The sequence below is a fragment of the Panonychus citri genome, unplaced genomic scaffold, assembly GCF_014898815.1.
Source record: "Panonychus citri isolate SS breed McGregor unplaced genomic scaffold, ASM1489881v1 Contig00138, whole genome shotgun sequence".
NCBI classification, from domain to species: domain Eukaryota; kingdom Metazoa; phylum Arthropoda; class Arachnida; order Trombidiformes; family Tetranychidae; genus Panonychus; species Panonychus citri.
In genome coordinates, this window is record NW_026515543.1 from 3802865 (window position 1) to 3829600 (window position 26736).

The 26736-nt window shown below is 31.4% G+C and overlaps 5 protein-coding genes across 5 annotated transcripts; all 5 read right to left on the reverse strand.

Annotated features, from left to right (window-relative positions):
• Window positions 1-3898: 3898 nt before the first annotated feature.
• LOC128392915 (uncharacterized histidine-rich protein DDB_G0274557-like) lies at window positions 3899-5315 on the reverse strand. The gene is made up of 3 exons (XM_053353005.1): window positions 4929-5315; window positions 4336-4790; window positions 3899-4239 (listed from the first exon to the last, which is right to left on the reverse strand). Exons 1-3 carry the CDS (start codon window positions 5134-5136, stop codon window positions 4189-4191), a joined length of 714 nt encoding a protein of 237 aa, XP_053208980.1. The 5' UTR covers window positions 5137-5315; the 3' UTR covers window positions 3899-4188.
• Window positions 5316-6116: 801 nt separating this feature from the next.
• On the reverse strand, window positions 6117-14369 carry LOC128393868 (tropomyosin isoforms c/e-like). The gene is made up of 4 exons (XM_053354103.1): window positions 13422-14369; window positions 13002-13064; window positions 9164-9233; window positions 6117-8100 (listed from the first exon to the last, which is right to left on the reverse strand). Exons 1-4 carry the CDS (start codon window positions 14007-14009, stop codon window positions 8018-8020), a joined length of 804 nt encoding a protein of 267 aa, XP_053210078.1. The 5' UTR covers window positions 14010-14369; the 3' UTR covers window positions 6117-8017.
• Window positions 14370-14848: 479 nt separating this feature from the next.
• Window positions 14849-18029, reverse strand: LOC128393867 (membrane-associated tyrosine- and threonine-specific cdc2-inhibitory kinase-like). The gene is given in 6 exon segments (XM_053354102.1): window positions 14849-15397; window positions 15478-15718; window positions 15786-16836; window positions 16839-16922; window positions 17244-17379; window positions 17824-18029. Coding segments are annotated over 6 exon segments (1626 nt in total). The 5' UTR covers window positions 17896-18029; the 3' UTR covers window positions 14849-15355.
• Window positions 18030-18355: 326 nt separating this feature from the next.
• Window positions 18356-19750, reverse strand: LOC128393682 (alpha-tocopherol transfer protein-like). The gene is made up of 2 exons (XM_053353887.1): window positions 19704-19750; window positions 18356-19451 (listed from the first exon to the last, which is right to left on the reverse strand). Exons 1-2 carry the CDS (start codon window positions 19748-19750, stop codon window positions 18617-18619), a joined length of 882 nt encoding a protein of 293 aa, XP_053209862.1. The 3' UTR covers window positions 18356-18616.
• A 4602-nt stretch (window positions 19751-24352) lies between these two features.
• On the reverse strand, window positions 24353-26512 carry LOC128393156 (alpha-tocopherol transfer protein-like). The gene has a single exon (XM_053353285.1). The coding sequence runs from the start codon at window positions 26115-26117 to the stop codon at window positions 25272-25274; it is 846 nt and encodes a 281-aa protein (XP_053209260.1). The 5' UTR covers window positions 26118-26512; the 3' UTR covers window positions 24353-25271.
• Between the last annotated feature and the right edge of the window lie 224 nt (window positions 26513-26736).

Below are 26736 nucleotides of genomic sequence, written 5' to 3' on the forward strand. Positions count from 1 at the left end.
CAGATCTTTCTTAACTCACGCATAAGTTCAATATAGCAAGGTAGAGTATGAATTAAATGAAATTAGATGTCGTTAATTGATAATCTTTTTTCAATTTGCAATAGATCATCAATCAATCCAGTCATTTATATTCAATTTATTTATAAAGATATCAGTAATCAAATTCAGCAAAGGTAGAGTATAAATGAAAACAACTGTATGAACTGAATTACAAGAACTAATCAGACTTTTTTTGGATAATCAATAGATATCAAACAAACCAACTACCATCTAGATCATTATAATCAAATCATATTATCACAATATTAAAGGTATAGTAATAATAAGATTAAAAGATAATCTCAGCTGAATACATTAATGAATTAAACTGTTTTTTTACAAAACATCAATACAGAAACAATATGGAAGGTAATTGCATGAGTTGTTGTGTCCAGTTTGAGACTCTCAGGAAAAAGAAATACTACAGAAAGTATAAGCTAACTGAAAGCTCACAGGTCCAGTATTTACAAATCTATAGACGACAACTCAATGCAGACAGAAAGAAGGTGGTTTTCTTTGAACATACTCTTGAGATCGGTGACCAGATTTGTAATACTTGTTTCTCTTCTTGGAACAATAACAAGGACAAGCCACTTCCAACTACAGCATCTTCAAGCTCTGATATGTCTTGTACTTCGGACGAGTCAGAAATTGAAATCAGTGACGATGAAGCTGACGAAACAGAAGATTCTACAGCAGAAAGTGAAAGCAGTAGCTCCTCTGAAGATGATAATGATGAAAGAGCTGAACAAGTCCAACCTCCATTAGAACAATCAGAAAATCCAACTTGTTCAAGCTACTCAGTTCCAAATCCTTACCACATTGCACCGTCAGTAGCTAGTGATAATCCAGGCAGTGTTTGTGAGTTCACATTAGAATTTTCTGAGTATGATGATAATGTACTTGATACAGACGAGCCAATTGCTTCTCTAAGACAAGATGAACTAAGCAATGAACCAGCACAACCAGAACAAGAGAATGAAGATTCCAATCGTGAAGTTGAACAAGATACAGTTATGGTAGATGATAGTGATTATGTTCCACCAGCACAACCTTCTCAAAATTCTACTTCAGAACAAGTAGCTAAATCATTATCATCTCACAGTATTTGTATTTTTCGCTGCCAGCAAGCCAGAAGCCTTACTAATGTACCGCTATTATATCGTCAGTTTTGTCTTGCTATCTCGAATTTATATGTTCCACCAGGTGCACGATGTTGTAAACATCACTTAGAAGAGTCATTAGACAATTGGAGATCAGTCCAACGCGCTCCTAACTCGTCATTAACAATCGAGCAATATCAAGAAGGTATTCAGCTGTTGAGAGATCCAATGAGAGCAAGGTTTTTTGGTACATCTTTCCCTGAACCAAGTTCTGCAACACATGACTTTTATAAAACTTGGACAGGCTTAGAGCCTCAGCAGTTTCTCAACTTATTGGCTACATTACAGCTTCCAAAAGACCCAAGAAATAGAGTTTCGCTTGCACTAACTCTTATGAAGTTGAGAAAGAATCTTACATTCGAAGATTTAGCTTCTCTTTCTGGTCTAAGCTACACAAATGTCAATAATGCATTCCACAGGCTCATTCAAATTCTGGATGAAAAGTTTGTTCCATTGAACTTAGGATTTGCTCATCTCAGCAGGGAACAAGCCATTACCCACCATACACCTATAGCGAGAGACTTGTTCAATGTTCCCCAAGATAAAGTCATTGTTGTATCCGACGCGACCTATTTTTATCACCAAAAAAGCAGCAACTTTCCATATCAGCGTAGGTCATTCTCTGGGTTCAAAGCTGCCAACCTTGTTAAGCCATTCATCACTTGTCTACCAGATGGTTACATAATCGACATTGATAGTGAGAATTGTGCTGCCGACAATGATGCAATCATTCTTAAGAAGATTTTAACATCGAACAATCGCGCAATACAGTTTTTCCGACAAGGAGATGTATTCATCTTGGATCGTGGTTTTCGTGACGTGATTCCATTCCTTACAAGCAAAGGATATGTTTCTCACATGCCTAAAACCAGACAAAGTGGTCAGAGACAACTTACTACTGAAGAAGCTAATTATTCAAGAAAAGTTTCAAAAGTACGATGGGTTATTGAAGCAATAAATGGAATGCTCAAAGGTAGTTTCGAACAATTATCAGATCTATTAATTATTAATCACATTATATCTTTTTTTTCTTCTAATAACTGTTACTAGGTCAATTCAAAATTTGTCGTGAGATCTGGCAAAACACAATTGTCGATAAATCACCGGAGATTGTTCGTGTCTGTGGAGCTCTGCTAAATGCTTATTACCCAAGACTTATCTCTGATCGTGGCTGTCAAACTGAGATTATAACTAAAATGTTATCATTGGAAAACAAGACTAACCGGCTAGCTGATATGATTGCCAGCATTAATGCCAATAATCTCCGTGTCGTTTTCCCAAACGTGAATACTTTGCAACAAGTACATCAATGGTTTCCTAGTCTCACACTTGACGATCTTTACTTTTATGCACAAGGTTCATACCAACTGAAACATGTTGCAAGTTACGCAACTGATGCCAGGCGTTTAAATGATTCTGGTATCACTTTTCAATGTCATGATGAGACAGCAGAACTTGAGTTTGACCAATTTGATATCGATGTTGATGAGCCTTTGTTATTACGAGCCAAAATTCCATCACGACACTCGGAAAACAAAACATATATTGTATATATTTTACTTGATTATCGTAAGACTGGTGTCGAAAGAATAATAGAGCACTATTGTAATTGTATTGCTGGTAAAAGAACAGTAGGATGTTGTAGTCATATCATGACCGTTATTTGGTACGCTGTATTAGGATGCACATCAGATATCCGAGTACCAGCTCAACATCTTCAAAACTTTGCTAAAAGAATACGTTTCGCTACACCTGAAAATTCAGAAACGGAAGATTAAAATATTTTAATTTCTTATAATACTCTTATCTTATCTCACTGCTTTAAGACCTCCTTCATAGCAACCAAATAGTCGAGATATTCAATCAATTTATTCATCAATTTCGCGGGCAAATCAGCCAATTATCTCGATAGATTCTTAATCAGCAAAAAAAATTGAATCGATTTCTTATCTTATCTCACTGCTTTAAGACCTCCTTCATAGCAACTAAATAGTCGAGATATTCAATCAATTTATTCATCAATTTCGCGGGCAAATCAGCCAATTATCTCGATAGATTCTTAATCAGCAAAAAAAATTGAATCGATTTCTTATCTTATCTCACTGCTTTAAGACCTCCTTCATAGCAACCAAATAGTCGAGATATTCAATCAATTTATTCATCAATTTCGCGGGCAAATCAGCCAATTATCTCGATAGATTCTTAATCAGCAAAAAAAATTGAATCGATTTCTTATCTTATCTCACTGCTTTAAGACCTTTAATTGCTTCAAGTACACGCCTCGCTTCATCCTTAATTAAAGTTCAATATCTCAAAAAGTAAAAGTCAGAACGAAAAAAAAATTGCATTTTTGAAATCAGCGTGTTGAGTTTAGTGCAGAAAAATTGACTTTGTCAAATTTTCGCGATGGGCAATTTTCCTATTCTTTTTGATGTCCTCCTTTGTTCAATAATAGTTTTCTACTCTTATTATTGATTGTCACAAATCTTTAAGATATTAGAAAAGTATTAGTAATAGTTATAATGTAAGGATATCGAAGCTCATTGTCATCTTTGTCTACTTTTGATTGTTGCTTAGTTTGAAGATCCAATTCAATTAGAGTGATGATAAACCATTAAGATTATGTTGATCGTTGATATGATATTAATAATAACTTGATAGCTCATTGTCCAAGTTAATTAGATGAGACTTGATGATTTAAATTGCAAATTGTTTTATTTAACCCATAACCAAATGATTAATGTACAATATATACATTGATAAAAAAAGCAAATTAATATTAAGTTGAAATCTTTATCTAATTACAATACTGATTGTGAAAGTCCTACGATGCTAATGATGAGATGTTGTGAACATGGTTACCAAAATCAGGTTTCTAATTAGTTGATTGTTGTACCAATTATAAACCAATGGAATAGATATGTTTGTATAATTGACTTGATTGTCTTTTAATTTACTTTGTTTATTTACGGAATAGTTTGACCATTTAATGCCACCCATGACCATGGTGACCGTGATGTCCGTGCCATCCGTGTTCCTAGAAAGGTGAAAGGGTAAAGAGCAAAGGGAAAAGTATTGGTTAGATTTGAGGATTTGATTGAATTGGGATGGAAAGTGTTGATTATGAGCTTACGTGTTTGTGTCCGTGATCGTGTTTGTGACCGTGTTTGTGGTCATGTCCATGTTTGTGTCCATGTTGATGCCAGTTGTCGTGTTTGTGACCATGACCGTGTTTGTGTCCGTGCCAGTGATCGTGCTTGTGTCCGTGGCCATGTTTGTGGTCATGTCCGTGTTTGTGTCCATGCCAATGGTCATGTTTGTGTCCATGGCCGTGTTTATGATCATGACCGTGCTTGTGACCATGATGATGATCGTGTTTATGTCCATGACCATGATGGTGACCGTGGCTGTGTTTGTGTCCATGGTGGTGACCATGTTTGTGACCATGATGATGCCAAGCCTCGTGTTTGTGTCCATGATCATGTCCATGTTTGTGACCGTGATCATGACCGTGTTTATGTCCATGATCGTGGTGATGAGTGGCAACCATTTTAGCATGATGATGATGATGATGGTGATGATGAACCTCTGTTAATATTATTATTATTAATGAATCAATGTTAATATTGTACAACTAGAATGAATAAAAGTGATCAAAGTGATCAAAATGAATAAAAATGATCAAAGTGATCAACCTATTTGAAGTTTGATTAATTAGCTTTTTACCTTCGTTTTTACAACCATGACCATGACCATGATCACCCCAACCAGCGGCTGGAATTGGTTGAATTGCTCTTTGAATAGCTGAAATGTGTACTAATCCATTGCGAGAATCAATCTCTGGACTGATTGAATTCACTAAATTACCAAGTGGATCGGCCCATGAAGAACTGGATAAAAATATAACTAAACAGATGAAACTAAAGCTCCTCATGATTAATTCTAGTTTGAGAAATTCAATTGAATTCAATCAAATCACTTTCACTTTAATAAAACTTTTAGATTTGTTGTTTATTGTTGTTGTTTACACTTTGAAATCGTTGGATGATCTGATGTTTACAATCAATACGATCAGTTTATATACTACGATAAACTTTCACAATTAAATTGTCATCTTGTGTCTTTCTTAATTGTACATATTAAGAAAGAGATAGAAAGAGAGAAAGAGAGAAATTGTGTGAGAGAGAGAAAGAGAGAGAGAAAGAGAGAGAAAAAAAATCAACTAAATGATTAAAAACAATGAAAATGATTGAATCGATATACGAATTAAATGTTCAGTCGTTTAAATGGTTGTAATTTTTTCACATCTAAATTAAATTATGTGATTTAACTTTCGATGCAAAAAAAAGTTTATCAACCAACTTGCCGATTGTTAATTTGATTTGGTTTCTTTTTGATTAACCTCAATTTTCATTCACTTCAATTCAATACTTTTTTTTATATCTACTTGTTGACACTTTTTTTGTCCATTTGATATTTTAATTGTTACCATTTGATTAACACACACTTTCACTAATTAATTACAATAAACACCTATTCTGCTAAGTGTTTGTTATAATATAAAAAAAGTCTACTATTTAGATAGTAGTTTAATTTTACTAGCAATTAAGTGTCACTTGTCTATCTTTATCTAATGAATCAAATTTAATTGTGATCAACTAATTTTGATCTTTTGTGCTAATTTAGTAATTAGACTTTTAACCGAGTTAATTATGTGTTCTATTGATACTAAAAGTGGTTTGATTTCTTAGAAATCGGATTAATTGTTATTCTAAATATTTTTTCTTTCTTAATTGTGTAAGTTTGAATTAAATGTTGATTCGATTTTGATTTAATTTGATCATAAAGATTGTTGGTCAAAGGTAAACAATATCAATCAAATAAACAGAGTTGAAGTAAACAAAAGACAGTAGATTTTTTTCTTGTCAATATGTTGAGATTTAATAGTTAATTTGATTACAATGATTAACTCGGAAGGAAGTTACGAGTCTATTGAGATGTTCAATTGACCGAGAATTAAAATTGATTCTTGAAAATTGTTGATTCGATTGATTTTTTCGATTCTGTCACTCCTTCCATTTACTTTGCTTCTCAAGTCGTTTTGACAACTTAATTGTTGGGAGAAAAAAAAAAGACGAAAGTGATCATGATGATGATAGTGATTTGCTGATGTTCCTGAATTGAAATTTCCGGCTGAAAAAAAGGTCGTCATTTGTTGCGTACATCATGTTGGTCCGTTTAGATTTGGTCTCGGGCGCTTTTTATTCAAAATTGTGTACCAATGACAAGGGATTTAGACCCTTTAAATTGTTGGTTCATTTAATTGTGACGATTGTAGTTTTGGTTCAGTCGAGATTCACTTTAATCCAAAAAAAAATTTATCGATAATTGATAAGCCATCGAAATATAATTTTGTTAATCTTTCCAAATAATCAGGCGAATTGACGGTAAAATAAAACTTTTCCTTGGTAATTAGTTAATTATAAGCTAATATTTTAGTCTTTTCTCGGGAAATTTCAATTTATATTCTTTCACTTAACATTAATTTCATCTAATTATCATCAAAATTGATTAGATTTATCTTTCCATTCAATTATCGATGATAGTTATTATTATTAACGATCCATATGAGAGATTGCATCAAGTTTGTAATCAAAATTTGTCACATCGAGTGTGTATATATAGACTATTGAATGTTTTCATCCCGTGAAAATACTGCAATTAGAATAAAATAATTTTAGCAATCGATGGGTCGCTTAATTGTTTAGGTAATCGTTAGAGAGAAAGAGAGAGGGTAAAGCCGAAGATAGAATGATGATGATAGACGGAATAAAGTAACTCTTGGAATGTGAATTTCTCCTTTCAATGATTGATTGCCTTCTACATAACGTAGAGATCTGAATTTATGATTTGATATCCAATTGATCATATTTTTTGGTTATTCCATGAATGATGTTGTTGTGGTGTATTCCAGATTGATAATCCACAAGAGAAGTGAAAAAAAAACAAGATAAATGAATTGGATTGTCACAAAAAATGGTTTTCCTCGTAGATCTCATTAAGTGATTCGGAAAAAATTAGTTTCAGTTTTGTAATGGTATTTGTGTGAATGGTAATGACGATGTTTCTTGAAATTTTGGGCTTTCAATGGCAATGTTTTGGTTTTTGTTGTTGATTTAGTCTGAATGTTGTTTGTGTGTAGGCATATCGATTGAGCCAACAAAAAAAATTCACTTGTCACAGGAATGATTCTGCAATTATCAGGCATTAATTGATGAAAACAACTCTTTGAGGAAAAAAGGAAATCCTTTTGGCTTTTTAGCTTAATTTGGAATAAATTGTTAGAGGAAAAGAAGAGAGGAAAAAGTTATATGGAAGAAGAAGAGGCAAAGTGTAAATAGAGGGAAAGAGAGCAATATGGACGAAGGCAAGCAACTAATCAATCCACAAGGATCATCAGTTAATTAAGCGTCATGTTGGAGTAGCTTTAAGCCAGAAATTGATTAATAGATATCAAGTATGTTAAAGGCATGGATAAGACAAGAGCAATAAGGCTGGTGAAAGGGTGAGACGAACACAGAGGAAGAGGAGGATGACCGCTCCAGCGGAAATAAATGATCAAGAGAAAGGAGGAAAATTAGGTAAAGATGAGGAACAGAAAGATAGAAATTGAATGATGAAAACTAGAAATGTTTAGAAGAGGGTAAGAGAAAAAAATTAAATGTGCTCTCTAAACATTGGAATTGGTTATATGTGCTATGAAGTTGCTGTTGGTGTTTTGTTGTTGTTGCGGTGGTGGTTCAGTATAAACGGTGTCACATTGATTGTAAATCTTTTAGAGTTGTTTCTACTTCTTCTTGTAAGTGATGATTTTTTTCTCGCTCTTGGAGTAAATCCTCTGTAGGGATAAACAAATGAAAGATGGATTAGTTTAAGGAAAAAGATGATCAAAGAAAAGTCCAAGTACTGTGATTTAAATCAATTATGAAACTAGATCAGGTTAAGAAAATTTTTTCAATGGGAAACAAGTTAATTGACAATTGTTAAGATTAATTATTCAGTCATGAAACTAGTCTTTAAGAAACAAAAGGTAAATCTGACAATTTATGATAATATCATTGTAGTGGTTAACTAACAGGTTTGCATGTGTTTCTACATGTAGTTTGCAAATAACCACATAAGAAGATGAAGATGAAGATGAAGATAATGATGAGAAGAAGAGAGAGAGAAAAGAAAATACATCATTGATGCAACTGTCAACAAAGGCTTAGAGAAAACAAACAAACTCTGATAACAGGATCATGAAAAATGGTGAGATTGAATAAGTGGAAACTAAGAATTATTCTGAAACAATGAGGATTTGGAAGACAACGGGGAAGAGAAGAATGAGAAACGAAATGAATAAGATGGAGAAGATGATGCAGAAAGAGAGGAAGAGAGGAGAAGAAACTTTTCTCTTCTGAGAAAACTAAATGTTGAACATCAAATGACAATGATCAAGGTCGAAGGAAAAATTGAGTTACCAGAATCGAGATGAACTTTCTTCATATAAACTTTTCATTAGCTAATATTGCTTTTCGAGAGAATTGAAAGAAAGTACTGTTTGCAAATGGTAACAATTAACAAATTGTTATTTTCAAATGGTGACTAGAGTGTGAGAGAATCAGTAGAAACTAAATCAAGTGAACATCCAACCCATTAAATAGAATGAAAAAAGTATCTTGTCAAGTGTAATTTGTATACTAAACGATTATGAAAACTCTCATGGTTGATTAATGAGCATGAAGATTATGAAATTAAATTACTATTGTCCAGGATGTTTAAGAGGTAGAATTAAAATTATGATAACAATGAAGCATCAACGAACACCAATCAAATTCAAAGTGACCATTAATCAAAGTACTTGGCATTTAGAGTGACAAAGGGAAGATGGAAAATGTTAATTGTAAAGCAAAACGTACGTTCCAATAGATCTACTTCCTTTTGCAGTTTGGCAACAGTTCGTTCAGCAAATTCAGCTCTTGATTCAGCCTGTGAATGGAATAAGAAATATAAACAATTAGAATTCAATTTTCACAATGAAATCATACATGGATCATATTGATTATTGGGATCATCGATCGTTTGATTAATTTTTACAATAACATATTAACAGAAAGACCTTTAAATTGTGTCAAATTGATATGAGCAATAATATATTAAATCTTATTAAATTTCAATAAAGTTAAATCATATTTTTACTCATACAATGGATTGTAATTGTTACACTAATGCAATTAAGCTTGTCAAATGATTTACAAATTGTAATATTATGATAGTTTGCTTTTTGTCTCAACTTGATTAACTTTTAATAATGCAAAGTGATGTGTAAGCATGATTTTAATCATTATCAAGATGATATAACGGTAAAAGATTTTAAAATAAAAAAATGAACAGGATAACATGATAAATTATAGTTTCCATCAATATGAAATTGTTCATCCTATTAAATATTTGATAGAAATCATCAAGAAATTATAATAATATGAAAACAGTGATTATGAGCCTCAAGCATTTTAGAAACAATTTAGAGACAACAACCTAATTCAATTTAATATATCAAATTGAGAAAGCAACAAAAAAGTGTAGCAACAATTTAGGTAAAATCATAATGGTTAACAAAAAAAGTTAATTGTTTGTTAATTCTGTTTGAAACTTTGATTGTTATTTGGTGATTGACTTGATTGGAAACAAAAAAACTAGTATTTTTCATCATAATTGTTAATATATTGATTGAAATAACAAAACCAACAATTAAAGCTAATCAAAACATTGTTAAAGTTGTATAATAACTCATATAAGGTTGTAATTGCTGTTCATTAAATAAACAAAAAACGTTAATTATTGTCTAGGTGAAGAGATTTTTTTTTATAATTATCTTAATTGCTCGGAGGGATTGATGGTGATGATGATAAATTAAAAAAAAAAGTTGATTGGTAGTTGAGAAAACTATTGATAATATTATAGTATTAAAATTAATTGATTACTAATTTTGGTTAAAAGGGAAATGCTCAATCTAATCGAGTTATTAATTGTTGTTGAGTGTAATAAAATCAATGACTTTTTATGGTATTAATTTGATTACTAATTAGCAATGGAACCCCTAACAATTAAACACATGTTCAACATAGTAAAATGGTTAACAGGTTAGGATTTGATTAGCATTGAATGGGAAATCAACCATGGTGATTCTAAGAGAAAGGAATACAATCAATGCAAATTTCGATGATAATTTATTCTGATTGTTTAGAAAAATGATTAATTTAGTGAAATAACAATCAACGAAGAAGAAAAAAAAATCGTTTTCTTTGGTTTGATTGTTCAAAGTAACGAAAAATGAACATTCAGAACGAGGTCGATTAAATTGATGTTACCAACTGTTCATTTGGTTAAATTGTTTCAATGTCAAATTGTGATTAAAAGAGGAGAGAAAATTTAATCTAAATTGTTTGAATACAATCGGATGGATAAGGTTTAATTGTAAAAAGAATTGGAATAAGAATAGGGAAGAAATTAAATGATTTTGATTGTTGAAGAAACTTGATCTTAATTGTATTAACTATTTCCAATTACAAATATTGAAGGAAATTAGTTGATTGTGATTACTCTTATTGGTGATGTAATTGTAATCGTTGATCGTTTAAATATTTTACATTGTTTCGGGGAAATTGATTGTCGTCAATTGATTTAACGATATGGGACAATCAAGATAAACAGTTATGATACACAACTTAAGACAATCAATCAATCAAGATGATGATTGGGTTGATGATGAAAATTGATGAGGATGATTAACATTAAATTGGTGATGATAATTATGATTGCATGGAAAAGTATATTAAATATTAACAAAAGATAGTAGATAACTAATATCCTGGATTGAGATTATTGGTTTAGTATATTTTTAATCATTTTAATCAATTAGTCTACTTTCTTATTGATTTGTTGAAATCAAAATCTAATTGTGTGAATTAATTAATAATAGGAAACAATTGAAGAAGAACAAAAATTCAATTAGATTAATTATATCATTTAAAGGTAAGTTTAAACAATTTGTGTTGATTGTTTGACCTCAATGCGATTCTGATGAAAACTAAACAAAGTTAATTTTGATCATCAGTTAATTGTCGTTGATTATTTAATAATGTCTACGCAGTTAGTTTGGTTAATTCAAAATTAAAAGCTTATCAACAATTAAATGTTGATTTGAGAAGAAGTGAAATAAAAAACTTGCAACCTTGATGATGATTTTAAACAGTAACAATCAAGCTAATCAGGAATTATCAGTGTTACAATTAATCGTTTCAATGCAATTTAAACTTGACATAATCAATCAAATCTAAAAAGTGTTGCTAATTGTGATCTACCAATTGTTAAATAAGCACATAATTATAACAATGGTTGACAATTTACTTGCTCTTGTAGTTAATCATAAGTAAATGAGTAACTTTAAAACTTTAAAACAATCAAAAATTAATTGTGATCAAGTTAAACAAAAAAATTAACTATTTTTTTTAAACATCCAGTCTTATAAATTAATAAATAATGATAAATAATAGGTAATATCATCAAGGTGATTAAGTTTAATAGTTAATGTTGATGTTAATTTTACCAGCAATTAATGTTTCCCTTCAATAGTTAATCATTGTGATTAACATAATTTAATGATTGTTACAATCAAGTGTTAAAAGTTGATTTTAGATGAATCAAGTTGAGAAAAAAATCTCACATAGTAATCATTGTATTTGATTGTTCAAAGTAAACATTGTAGATTTAAATGATTTTTCAATGATGAACAATTTAAATTATCATCATCAATTATATATAACTAAATCAACAATTGAATTGAGAAAAAAAATTAAGGAGAAGATAATTAGAATCGATAAAATTAATTTTGTTTGTTGTATCTTTCAAGCACAAACACATACACAATCAACTAATTGTGCATCTTAAATAATTAAGATACAGGAAGTTTAATCCATAATAATAAGTAATCGGAAAAAATTAAATTAAATTGTGACAATTTGAAGTGTATATCGTTTGTTTTTTGCTACTTTCGCTTTCAATCAGTTACTATTCCGATAACAATCATGCTGGAAATTATGATTAACTGAATGAATGTTAATCATAATGTTTCGGGTTCTCGATGAAATTAAATCATCACCAATAAGAAAGGAAATCATTTCTACAGGTAAAGTGACATTTAATATTAGCTTGAGATCAAATGATAAAAATATTAAAGTTAATTATAATCGTAATAAATTATAATTTTCATGGCTCGATAAACTTGTCATTTGGAAATAGTAATAACATTAATAAATTATAGTTCTGTGAATTTTTTTAAGGCCATTCATTAGTTAATTGTCATCATCATCATTATCATAAACATCATTATTTATAACAATGTAAAGAGACAAAAACAACTTCCAAATATATATCAATAGATTCATCAGCACTTCCCTATTGATCATCATCATGATAATCATTTGTTTATGATTTCAATCAAATTAGTTTTGATTGTTACAATGACAAAATGTTGTAAACAGTGAAATTGCTGATCATTAAAAAAGTATCATGATTAACCATTTAAGTTTATGTTTAAAATGCTATTGACCTAAAGAGTTTTTTTTTTACTTTGCTCTTCTACCTTTTCATGTTTACACAAAAGGTATCATGGGAAATATTGTTGAGGTTGATAATCAAAAGAATCGATTGATTCATGTTACGAATTAGAATTTCCAATAAAAGAATATAACTTACCTCTTTCAATTTGTTCTTCAACACTTCAATCTGATTTTCATATTTTTCTTCTCTTTTTTGAGCCTAAAAAAGAGAAAGTTAAATTAGAATAACAATTAGATAGATTAGATTGGAAATTAGTTGGTAAATGGGTTGAAGATGATTTGGTTGCAGTTAGAAGAGAAAATTATTTTCATGGTTAAAAAGAAAATCAAATGATGATACATCTTTATCATTCTAATAATCATCCTACACTCACTCTCTCTCTCCTCATCCTTCAACCATCAATTTGTTTATTCTTTTAATTATCTACTGTTAAGGTTTTTCTTCTTTCAATGATTTTCTATCTTCATCTTTCTCGTGTTGGTGATGGTAAAAGAGAAAAGAAAAAAAGAGAAAAAGAAAAAATGGAAAAAAATGAAGAAAAATGTGTTAATTTACCTTTTCTTCGCTGATTTCAAGTGATTTTAGGTTATTACCAATGGAACGAAGCTCTTCTTCCAAATCAATAGCTCTACGTTCACCTTGGGATGCACGTTCTTCAGCACGTTCCAGGTCAACTTCCAACATTGCAATACGACGAGCCATCTCTTCGTACTTCTTATCCGATTCTTCAGCAATAATCCGAGCTTGAGATAGTTGAGTTTCTAACAATGTAATCCTATCATCTTCCATGTTCGTCCGGTTTTCAAGGGCTTTTCGTATACGTTCACTCTCATCAGCGGCCTGTGTTGCCTCTTCCATTTTCAGTGTTACCTCACGAATACGATCCTCTGCCTTTTCCAGACTCTGTTCCAACAATTGTATCCTCCGACTAAGCGAAGCCGTTTCCAATTCAGCCTCTTCACGTTTCCTAACCTCCTCCTTGTATTTAATCAAGGTGGTCTCATTCAGCTCATTGGCAGCCACCAATTCATCTTTTAGAGTTCTCATCTTCTTCTTCAAGATGTCACGTAAATTTTGATTAGAATTAGCCATCATTATGTCCACATCGCGAAGTGTTGTTGATTCTTCCTTACGATTTGCCATGATACACAAATAGTATTTCTCTTTTGTTTTAATGTTCCACACAAAAATTGACTAATAGAAAATTAAATAGAACACAGAAAGACAGAGGAAAGAAAGAGAAAGGGAAGGTTAAGAGAAAAAAAGAGAAAGGCAAAGATAGAAGAAGAACAAAAAAAAACAGAGAAACAGAGAGATGAAAATGTGAAGAGGAGAAAAAAATTGATTCTTTTTGTTTTCCGAAGACACGAAACAATAATAACTGTAACAATTTATAGTTAATTGTTGATCGAACAATAAATATAAACGAAGGAAAAAAATGACCGAAAAAAAGACAAGTATCAACAATTAAATGCTCTGCGAGAATGATCACCAAAATTGGAAGAAAAAACAACAAAAGGGCTCGACCAACTTGCAACCTTCTTCTTCTTCTCAGTGTCTCCATCTGTTCGGATTCAATTCTATTCAATGGCGAGAGTTCTGATCTTCAATGTTGATGGAAAAGGCGTTGGAATGAATTAGACAAAGAAAAACGGGAGAGAAAATCTATCAATCAAGTAGATTGTTTTATTCTAATTTTGATAATTAACCATCACATTCGTTTTCTCGGTTGTTCAATGTTTTTATTTGCAATCTAAAAATTTGTGGTCTTTTTGATTTGCAATGAAATCGATTGTTTGTTTGTTTTTTTCTTCGCTCAATTCATTGTTTTCCCGATAATTCCTGTGAGATGTTTGAATGGCCTTTATTTTGGATTTCGGGGCTTGAGAACATGATCATTTATTATTAATCAAGCATAAAGTTCTTGATGAGAAAAAAATTTGGTGAATAAAGGAAATAAATGTTTGCATATTTTGAGTGGATATTGTTTGTTGTTGTTGTTGTTTACGTTTTTTTTTGTATTAATTATTTTATGAACAGATAAAAATTGGGAATTAAAAAAATATCTTTTTCTATGAAATGAAAGAGGAAGTGGAAGTTGTTTTTTTATGTCCTTCTCGTTTTCTCCTTCTTCGGTTGACACTTTTCGGTAGTCATTTTATTTAGGTTCGTTTGCTAGGACTTTTTGTTTTTACTTTGGAGAATTTGGATAATTATTTCAATGATTTTTAGATTTTCATCTATGAACGCACAATTATTACTCCAGAAAAAAAAATCTTCTCTTTGGTATCTCGTATTGGTATTAATATTAATCTTATTTTTTTTATGTTAATCGTTATAATTAATATTATTTTTCCTTTAGTAGAAGTCATTGATCATTTGTATTCGAGTATGGTGATGATGTTGATGATGATTTCTAATGATTATGACGATTATGGCAATAGATAAGTTTTGTTTTTGCTCCTTCACTTTTCGATTCAAATTTGAATTCAAGTTGCAAAGTCTTCATCACTATCCATTTTGTCAAATAACTAGAAATAAGAGGGAGAAGAAAAATCAATTAGTATCAAGTTTTTTTACGCTGATTTTTGTAGGAAAAGAATCAACTTACTTTCTCGAGATTTTTAGGACACATTTGATTTGTAACGTTGAGTTCATCATCATCGTCTGAAAGATCACAAAAACTTATCCTTTCATTGAAACTATCCTGTAATCCTGGTGTTCTGGCGAGCAGGGAAGGTCTCTCGTTATTAAATAATGATCTTCTTATTGGTGTTAAGGGCATGTACGATGATGATGACATATTGGACTGTCTTTTAATTTTATTCGCTGTTGATGTATACCTACTGATGCTGAAAAAAGAAAGAGAGAGAAACAGATTAGATATTGTTGAAAAAGAGAAGCGACATTAAGCCTTACCTGTGGGCACTAGTCATTGAATCGTTAAGTAAATGGTTTCTAGCACTCATAAAGGAAGAGTTAATTTCATCAGAAACAGGAGACACTAAAAAGCTGCTTTCAAATACATCATCATCCGAGAAACTTTGATCCCAATCGGGTGATAATGCTTGTCGAGGTGGTGTTCGAGATCCTGAGTTTCTCCGATAACGAATCTTTTTCTTAATAATAGAGTAAAGAAATGAAATGAGCAATATTCTCATGAGGAAAATTATAAACCATTGGAAACAATCACTGATAAAGTTAAGACTTGAACACCATTTTATCCAAATATGTCGACGACGGGCAACCCTGGAAATCGGTTTATGTTTCAACAATTCATCAGCTGTCCAACGACGTTTATAGTCGGGATGCATCATATTTAATATTACTTTTCTTAATTCAGGAGTCAAATTGTTAAAGAAATGTTCTGGCATTTTTCCTTCTCTTAGTTGGTGCCAACCATTTCCATTACTAGGCACTTCAAGATCACAGGCTAATTCTAATGTGGTAATACCAAGACTGAATATATCAGCTGCTTTGGTGAATTTTCCCTGCATCAACTCTTTAGCAAGATATTTGGGATCACCTTCGGTTACCTCATCGATATCAATTTCTGAGGCTTCCACGACCAGACCGAAATCACCCAATTTGAAAAGGCCATCTTTAGATATAAAAATGTTGTCCGGTTTGATATCAAGATGTATTAGATCACGATCGTGAAGATGTTTTAAGGCAGATAAAAGGTCGGTGAGAAAATTCCAAACCATTGGTTCGGAAATATCATGATTATTTTCAAGAAATTCACTCAAAGAACAATCACAAAGTTCAGTTTGAATGTACAAGTAGCCATTTTCTTCCCAAGCTTTGTAAAATTTGACCAGATTCGGATGCCCTGAGAATTGCTCATGTTTGGCCACTTCTTGTAAACGACGATCTCGGTCTGATTTACCTTTATACCTTTCACGAGACTTTTTGATTGCATAGTATTTACCGTCATCTTTACTTATACATTTATAAACATTACCAAAGATCCTGCTCCAATTTTCTTCTCAATTTTGAAACATTGTTGAAAATATGATTCGCTTCGAGTTACATCATAATCTTTACTTAGTGTAGCTGTTAATAAGATGAAAAGAAAATATTGAAAGAGTTAATAATTAATAACAGAAAGTTACAACTAGTTAAAGCAACTGATCTGATAAGATAATCTGAGAATGAAAATCAGAGAGAAAATCTGATGAAATTTGAAAAGATGTTTCTGAGCTGAGATGTAAACGATAAATAAAAGGGATAAGAGGTATTTGAAAAATATACAAAAATACACAAACAAAACAAACAGGAAGAAAATAAGATAATTTATCTCAGCAAACCCATCGAAGCGAAAATTTTTTAGGACAATGGAAAAATAGACAGGAAAAGGCCGAAAACATCACTTACAGAAGTCGCTCTCCTTAAAACTAACAGCTTGAGCACGACTGTGTCTGGTGTCTGAGAAGAGTCTTCCTTTAGGTGGTAAACTCTTGCAGGGTGGCCGAGGAGGAATCTTTTTCTTACATGGTGTTGAACTGCGAGCCTGTTGAAAGAATAAAAAAGATGAAAGAATAATTATATTAGAGAAGACATTAAAACTATTATGGTTAAAAGGTGAAAACTAGGAGAATAAAATTCAAAAAGTTTCAACATGAAACCAGAAGCTGATAAAATTCACCGCCATCACCATGATCATCATAAAAATGTCAATGAATAAAAATGAGAAAATTGTCAAAGAGGAAATTTCTCTGAACAGATGTATAAGATGATCACAAAGGAATAAAGTTGGTTAAACATGATGCTGGTAATGATGGTGATGAAGAGAGAGATGGTGAAGCAGATGATGAAAAAAAAGTTGACCAAAACAAAAACACAAAAGAGAAAAGAAAAAAAAAGAAAGAGAAAAGGAAAGAAAAGAGAGAGAACACATTTGTTTATAAAGCAAAGGTAAATTCTCTTCTCTTTTTCTTGTCTCCAATTTACTTACTTTTTTGGAAAGGAAAACGTTTTCATTGAAAAAATGTGGTAATGGTCGAATATTTGGCGTATTGTCAACCATAGTTCATAGTAACGGAACAAAATTAAAAAATTATTACCAACAGTTAATTAGATTATAATTTATAATTTAGAGTTTAATTAACCTCAAAGAAAAACAACAAAAAAATTGATGATTCTAAAAATTTTCAAAATTATTTTCTTCTTAAATTTGTTTTCGCACAAACCACCAGATGCCCTCAGCGCAGAAAAGAACAAAAAGTAACGTCATCTGGTGGAAAAAAAAGAAATGGCGAAAATCAAACTTTCAAAACAATTCTTTTCACTTTTTTCTTCATTAAATTAAAATTAAATTTAGTTCTTATTTAATTTAAAATGTATTTATTTCGAATTTAAATTAGTGATTTGATTTTGTTCTAGTGATTTGGTTATACTTTATACTAATTTTTCCGGAGCTTTGATTTGTTGTCTTTTATTGTTTTCTTATTTGGACTAAGGAAATAAATTGTGATGAGTTGATTCAATTTTAATCTTTTTGTGACAATCTTAGTTTATTTTGAGCAATAAATTGGCTGGAGTATAAATTGTTGGAGATTCAATAGTAGAATTTTTGATTAACGATAAGTAAGTGGAAAATGATTTGAAGATATTGTAAGAGTTACATTTGTTTTTACCATTAAACTTTTCGTTACTTTGATGTTGGAACAATGAACAAAAAGGTAAATTTAATTTCTGATGATAATCAGAGATAAAATTATCATCTATTGTTTTCTTATCCAATGTGATCAATTTTGGCTCCTATAAGTGTCCCAAGTTTTAACAATTTGATTTGATTCGTTTTTTATTTTATCAACTATTTCAGTTAATTTTGGCTCTTCATTGGCTCCATCCCAATTCGGAGGAACGTAATCAGCTGGTAGATACTTGAAAAGAGTTGTCATGTCATTTCCATGGAAAACAACTCGTCGTTTAAGCTCCTCGGACAAAAAAGGTCGGAACATGGAATAGGCCAAACTGGTGAAACGATTCTCGAAACAAATGTGAATATTGATCGGCTTAATGGGCATACAGTGATCGGTTAAAGTGGCCAGTAACATGGCGTTGGTCACACCCATTTGGTAGATGTGACGAAGAGAAACATTTCTCATGTCAACTAAGAAAATGAATCCCGATCGTTGACAAGATTCTTCCTCGTGTAAAAGAAATTCCTGAATGAACAAACTTGCCTGAATGATTGTCTCGAACTTAATTTTACCATAATCCCATTTACCAATCTCCATTCCAATTATTACCTCACCATTGGGTCCACGATTTTGATATGGATAATAAATGAGCGACTGGATCACATCGGCTACTTGATCATCCCATGAAAATAGATCTAATTTACTGGTGATATGACCAAAGTACGATTTTAAAAGGCCACAAGCTTCTTTAACTGAATTACGAGAACGAAGAAATTTCAACAATATCGAATCAGATAAATTGTATCGTTTCAATTTTACCGAAGAATCAACAAGAGATCGTAATTCAGTTAATCCATTCAATTCCTCGTCACTTGGTTGTTTTAAACTTTCAGATGATGACGAAGACTTTGAATTAAATTTTTTCCACTTTTCCTCCCTCGTTTATTATCGATATCAGTGTCTCTAATTGTCCTTCGAAAGCAATTTCCTCCAGTATCATCAGAACCGAGACATCATCTCCTTCGAGTCTGGTCCATATGTTCCGTTGATTTTCGACAACAAATTTATCTTTTTCAACATCACACTTGATTATTATATTTTCATTCGAGCTACATGATATCGTTATCCTGCTAATCTCAAAAAGAAACATTTCCAACTTTCCTTTATTTCCTTAGGCCATGTTGATTACATTGGTAGCATTGAGGCTATCGAGCCTTTGGATCCACAGTTTTTCATCTATAAACCTCGTGTAACAGTCTCAGATGAAGCTACAATAAGAAATCTCTGTTATAACATGATTCTAAAGGATGATGCTTTTTCGTATATTAGGAGCGAGATGACCCATAATGGGGAAGCATTGGTTTTCTTAGTGAAAGGTGAATTTGTATCTTCAACTGTAAGTTCAGTGAGCAATTTGTTTTTAATTAATTTGTTGTTTGGACTAATTCTACTTTTTTAATCTTTAAGGTGGGACTTTTAATTGTAACGGTTTCGGTCTATCAATCTACACATGATGAGTTTTCTTGTGTAACAAGGTTGAAAAGTAATTGTTTTCTCCGATTTTTTGTGTTAAGCAAATAGTGAAGTGTGACGGAAACGTTGTAGTAGTGCTGAGAAACTATTCTAAAGAGTTAAAAACAGGAAAAGTTCCATTGTAAAAATTGCGTTAAGGTAAGGGAAAATTTAGCTTTTTGTGTATTTTTGATTTTAAACTTTTTTTCAATATTGAAGCTGCTGGGAGAAGTGGAGACGAACTGGTTATGTTCTGGATGATGCAGCGTCGATAAAAACCTCTGTGGCAACAGTTTTTGGCTCATGAAAGAAAAAGCTAACAGTTTGTTACTACTCATGGCCATCTCAATTCTATACCAATTAATCTCTTTTCAATCCAAACTAGTGGAATGTTTGATTCTCAAATTATCAACTTGATGGGCTAGATGAGAGGAAGAGAGCAAAAATTGATCATATTCTAACCAAAGGACCTCTCGAAATATCAAAGATTCTAAATTAAATTCTATTGCGAAGGAGCTTGTTGTTAAAAGACAAAAATAGTGGAAAAAGCTAATCCAGCGCAACAAGCTATTCTTTCAGGTCTATCTACTTCCTAATCCTCAACCAGTTGCGAATGCAAGTGAACAAAATACAACAACTGGTCATGCCAATCCAATGCTAAATCCAGTGAGTGAAGATGTACTTGGTACTGAGTCAAGCCATGCCATGGACATATCAGAAGTCAAGACATTGTAATGAAACCAATCAGAAAAATACAATAATAAAAGCCATCAGCTTTCAACTCATCATCTAACACTTCAGCTCATAAAAGCAATCGAAGATTCCAAGTCAAGAAAGTTTGAATCTAGACCCTCTTACTAGAAATTATCACTAAATTCCTGTAACTACCGCAGTATTTGAAAATAAGTGAGAGGTTAAACTGCTGTCACCATCAGAATTACCTTCAAATGAAAAGTGGTTGGAAAATAATCAGACAAAGCGGATAAAATTAATTTGTGTCCCTAAATTACTTGATTGCCCTCACAAATGATTGAACAATCAAAAGCATTACGATCAGTGAACAATTTATCTCAATTGTTGGGTAGTTGTAATACCTTAGATTGATTTCAGCGATAACAATAAGTTGATATTAGATAGATGCGTTATTAATATAGCTCGTGAGCCCATGTAGATGATTGTCAACAATTTGTTGATGATGAAATATTGATGATCAACTTTAATTGACTATTTATTTGGTTTTAAATTTTTTTCCGTTTCTTTCACTGATTAATTCAAACTCTAATTTTAGTTGTTTAACTATTGGGTGCATCAATATGTGATCATCAACAGACTGATTTAAACATACTTTGATAACAGTAGTTGATGTTTGATGGTCAATTTGTGTTGATAAAATTGCTAACAATTGTTTTAAATTCATTGATGATTGTGTTTATTACTTTGAAAATGTTTAAACATTTGATTACTCTAATCTCATATGAAAATGATGATTTTTTTTATAAAAAAGGCACTAAAAGATGAAAAGCAGGATGGTTTTTAATGTATAATGACGGGAAGCAGTGATTGACAGGATTAATCCGCGGATTAATAATGGCATTAATCTTTGACGATCATCAGGATAATTAATAAAATCATAGATACGATTATTGTATAAACAATTGATAGTTTTGTTTACCTGCGTTACCTTTGTGGTTTTGATGAGACTCGCTTTGAGGATCATAAAGATAAAGATGATAATGCTTAAGTTCAACAATGATGAAGATCATTGTCTAAATCAAATATAAAAGAGAAAACAGCTAACAAGTTGTTGTTGTTAAGAGATTGAATCAAGTGAAAATTTTTCTTACATAAGAGTTTATGCCCCACGGAAGACATTGAAGAAAGAAAGAAGATGAAGATAACATAGAGAGAGAGAGATTTAAATAAATAAATAGAACGCATTTGAACATAATGATGCTTGTGACTTTTAAATAGAATTTTTCTCATCCTTCTTGAAGGATGAAGCCCAGCTCTGTTGATACTTCTGTTATTGACAGCTATCAGTCGAGTGTTTGTCTCAATTAATAAGAAAAGGAAATGTTTTCGTCATTCTTTACGAATAATTAAATTGTTCCATCATAATGATTATTGTTATTCCATTGGCGGTATCATTCCTTCTTCCTGAGAAGATAAAATGAAAAATGCGAAAATAAACAATTAATAAGAATGAGATAAAATCATGAAGATAATAGATAATCATCAATGTATAGATTAACATGGTTACGTTGAACCATGTTGGGGATCAGCTTAATGATAAATAGTGATCTTGCAAGTTACAGGCAGGCTATGATGTTGAATAAAGTTCAATGGGTAAATGGAGATGGAAACATAAAAAGGCATAGGGACTGGGTAATAATAAAAGTAACAGTGGCTGACTAATTGTAGCTGATTGACTGACATTCAGTGTCTGCCTATGTAACGTGAAAAGTTATTTGATGAGTGATAAATGAAAAGTACAGTTAATTTGTCTTAGTTAAAGTTTTTCTAATTGTGTTCCCACTTTAATTCGTTTAGTTTATTCAGTTTATTAATCAGAGGTTCACTAACCTCTGATCAATTTAAACTGAACAAATTAAGTTTATTTTCAATGAATTTCTTTCTAATTCTTGTTTTTATTTTTCTCATTTATCATTGCAGAATCATTATTTCTTGCTGTATTTGACTAACTTCTAAATTAATTTATTATTTATTATTTGTTAATAATTTGAAATTTTCAAAATATTTGAATTATTATTATTTGATTTTGTTGTAACACGAAGGCTAAGAAGCCTTGGGTAGTTTCTGCACTACCCAGTACCAAAGCCACGCCTTTGTTACTTTGTGATGCAGCATCACTAACAATAAATTTGACTTTTTGCCCTATTTTTTCCTTTTCACCCCTAATTTTTAATTAATTTTTTTAACCAACCGATCATCGATTATAACAAAAGGGGTTGCTTTGAAGGGGATAAAATAAGCAATTGTTTATGAAAAGACTTGAAATTTAGATTGATTTCCAAACAATTAACAAGTCATATGATTACACTGATCAAGTTTTCTTAATATCTTTGTTTAATAACTTTTTAAGAAAAAAATCTTTTTTACGCAAGCGAAAATTGTAGAAGATTAATAGGACATAACGATAGTAATCAATTTACGAGCGGTTAAAAAATGGAGGCGCTGACACAGAAAGAGAAGAAAGAAAAGAACGAGAAAAGGAAAGAGAATGTGAAAATAAAAAGAAAGAGAACCAGAACCAGAACCTACACTAGAACAAAAGTTCGAAAGAACAATTTAAGTTTAAAAACTTTTATTAAAGTTTAAATTTTTGTTCGATTTTGTCGAACAACTCGACAAAATTTTTAATAAGTAATTTGGCCTCAACCAAATGGTTTTTTAAAACCGAAATTTCATCAATTGATGGAAGTGATGGTGATGATTGTGATGAAGAAGAAGAAGATGACGATGATTCTGATGGAGTTGAAGATGGAGATTTTTTTGGTGATGATGATGATGATGAAAATAGTTTTTTATTTTCATCCAACAGGATAAAAATCTCATCCAAATCACTGGATGAAAGCTCGAAATCCATAAGATTTCGAGCCTCTTCACAATCAATTTTATCGAAGAGATGCGATGGATAAACAAGTTTATCCACCTGGTACCGTCATCAGCATCAACCAAATTTTTCCCTCTTTCTCTCTCCATTCTTCCTCGCTCCCTCGACCTTACAATTATTACAATTGTAATAAATATAAAACTGAGGTTACATTTTTAAGATTCAGTTGCCAACTGGCCTTTTTTTTCACCAAAGAAAAAATGGAGGATGAAGATGAAGATAAGGTCGAGGGAGCGAGGAAGAATGGAGAGAGAAAGAGGGAAAAATTTGGTTGATGCTGATGACGGTACCAGGTGGATAAACTTGTTTATCCATCGCATCTCTTCGATAAAATTGATTGTGAAGAGGCTCGAAATCTTATGGATTTCGAGCTTTCATCCAGTGATTTGGATGAGATTTTTATCCTGTTGGATGAAAATAAAAAACTATTTTCATCATCATCATCATCACCAAAAAAATCTCCATCTTCAACTCCATCAGAATCATCGTCATCTTCTTCTTCATCACAATCATCACCATCACTTTCATCAATTGATGAAATTTCGGTTTTAAAAAACCATTTGGTTGAGGCCAAATTACTTATTAAAAATTTTGTCGAGTTGTTCGACAAAATCGAACAAAAATTTAAACTTTAATAAAAGTTTTTAAACTTAAATTGTTCTTTCGAACTTTTGTTCTAGTGTAGGTTCTGGTTCTGGTTCTCTTTCCTTTTCTCGTTCTTTTCTTTCTTTTTATTTTCTCTTTATGTGCCAGAGCTCCCATTTTTTAAACTACTTTTATGTAAAAAAATTCAAAAAAAATGAGTTCGAATGGAAAATGAGAAAACAAAGTCATAATCAAAAGTTAATCGTGGTAATTACCAAGATTAAATTTTGACCAAGACTTCCGAGATCAATTGAAGATGATTTCGGTTGGTGAAACAAGATTTTTTAATCCTCTAATTAAATTGACCTAAACTTAAATCTGATACGAGATCAAGACTTGATTATAGTTGGTCAAACACAAAAGCTGTGATCAGCTGATTTAAACCTAGACTCAAATTTAATTACGGTTGTTGAATACGGTCCTGAGATGAAATTATTTTCTTCTTAAATTTGTTTTCGCACAAACCACCAGATGCCCTCAGCGCAGAAAAGAACAAAAAGTAACGTCATCTGGTGGAAAAAAAAGAAATGGCGAAAATCAAACTTTCAAAACAATTCTTTTCACTTTTTTCTTCATTAAATTAAAATTAAATTTAGTTCTTATTTAATTTAAAATGTATTTATTTCGAATTTAAATTAGTGATTTGTTGTCTTTTATTGTTTTCTTATTTGGACTAAGGAAATAAATTGTGATGAGTTGATTCAATTTTAATCTTTTTGTGACAATCTTAGTTTATTTTGAGCAATAAATTGGCTGGAGTATAAATTGTTGGAGATTCAATAGTAGAATTTTTGATTAACGATAAGTAAGTGGAAAATGATTTGAAGATATTGTAAGAGTTACATTTGTTTTTACCATTAAACTTTTCGTTACTTTGATGTTGGAACAATGAACAAAAAGGTAAATTTAATTTCTGATGATAATCAGAGATAAAATTATCATCTATTGTTTTCTTATCCAATGTGATCAATTTTGGCTCCTATAAGTGTCCCAAGTTTTAACAATTTGATTTGATTCGTTTTTTATTTTATCAACTATTTCAGTTAATTTTGGCTCTTCATTGGCTCCATCCCAATTCGGAGGAACGTAATCAGCTGGTAGATACTTGAAAAGAGTTGTCATGTCATTTCCATGGAAAACAACTCGTCGTTTAAGCTCCTCGGACAAAAAAGGTCGGAACATGGAATAGGCCAAACTGGTGAAACGATTCTCGAAACAAATGTGAATATTGATCGGCTTAATGGGCATACAGTGATCGGTTAAAGTGGCCAGTAACATGGCGTTGGTCACACCCATTTGGTAGATGTGACGAAGAGAAACATTTCTCATGTCAACTAAGAAAATGAATCCCGATCGTTGACAAGATTCTTCCTCGTGTAAAAGAAATTCCTGAATGAACAAACTTGCCTGAATGATTGTCTCGAACTTAATTTTACCATAATCCCATTTACCAATCTCCATTCCAATTATTACCTCACCATTGGGTCCACGATTTTGATATGGATAATAAATGAGCGACTGGATCACATCGGCTACTTGATCATCCCATGAAAATAGATCTAATTTACTGGTGATATGACCAAAGTACGATTTTAAAAGGCCACAAGCTTCTTTAACTGAATTACGAGAACGAAGAAATTTCAACAATATCGAATCAGATAAATTGTATCGTTTCAATTTTACCGAAGAATCAACAAGAGATCGTAATTCAGTTAATCCATTCAATTCCTCGTCACTTGGTTGTTTTAAACTTTCAGATGAAGACTTTGGATTAATTGTTTCACATGTTGAAGTTACTACCTGATCTTTCATTTTCACTCAGTCAAATTGGTTTATTGGCTTCAATCACTGGATTAATTGTTCACAATTAGGAGATGATAATATTTATAGTAACTGATGGATCAACAAAGATATTCAAAGAGTGAAAGATTCGTCTTGAGTAACGCAAACCTGAACTATTAACAATCAACTAAACTGCCACCATTTGGATTAATTAGTAGTAAACGCTGAAGATAATGATGATGATAATGAAGAAGATGATAAAATCAATGATTGATTCAAGGGTATTCATCTAAACAGGTTAGTTGAACATTTTTATCTTCTCTTTCCACTCGAATGATGATAAAATTTTCCAGTTTCTCTACCCTTTCGATGTACAGTTATAAGAAAATACACCGAGTTAATGTTAACCTTGGAATTTTATATTCGAACCAGAATTTTCTTCGATGACTGTTAATTACACTAATCAAAGTGATTTACTAATATAAATAGTGATTTTATAATTTCTCTCACAGAAAAACTTTTTTTTCTTCTCTATTTTTATGGTTTTCCCTTCCATCAAAGATTCATTTACCTGTATGAATATAATTTTGTCGATTGAGGAAATCAACAGGTGATTAACTTTTCCTGGTAAATTAATTCATTTGGATGA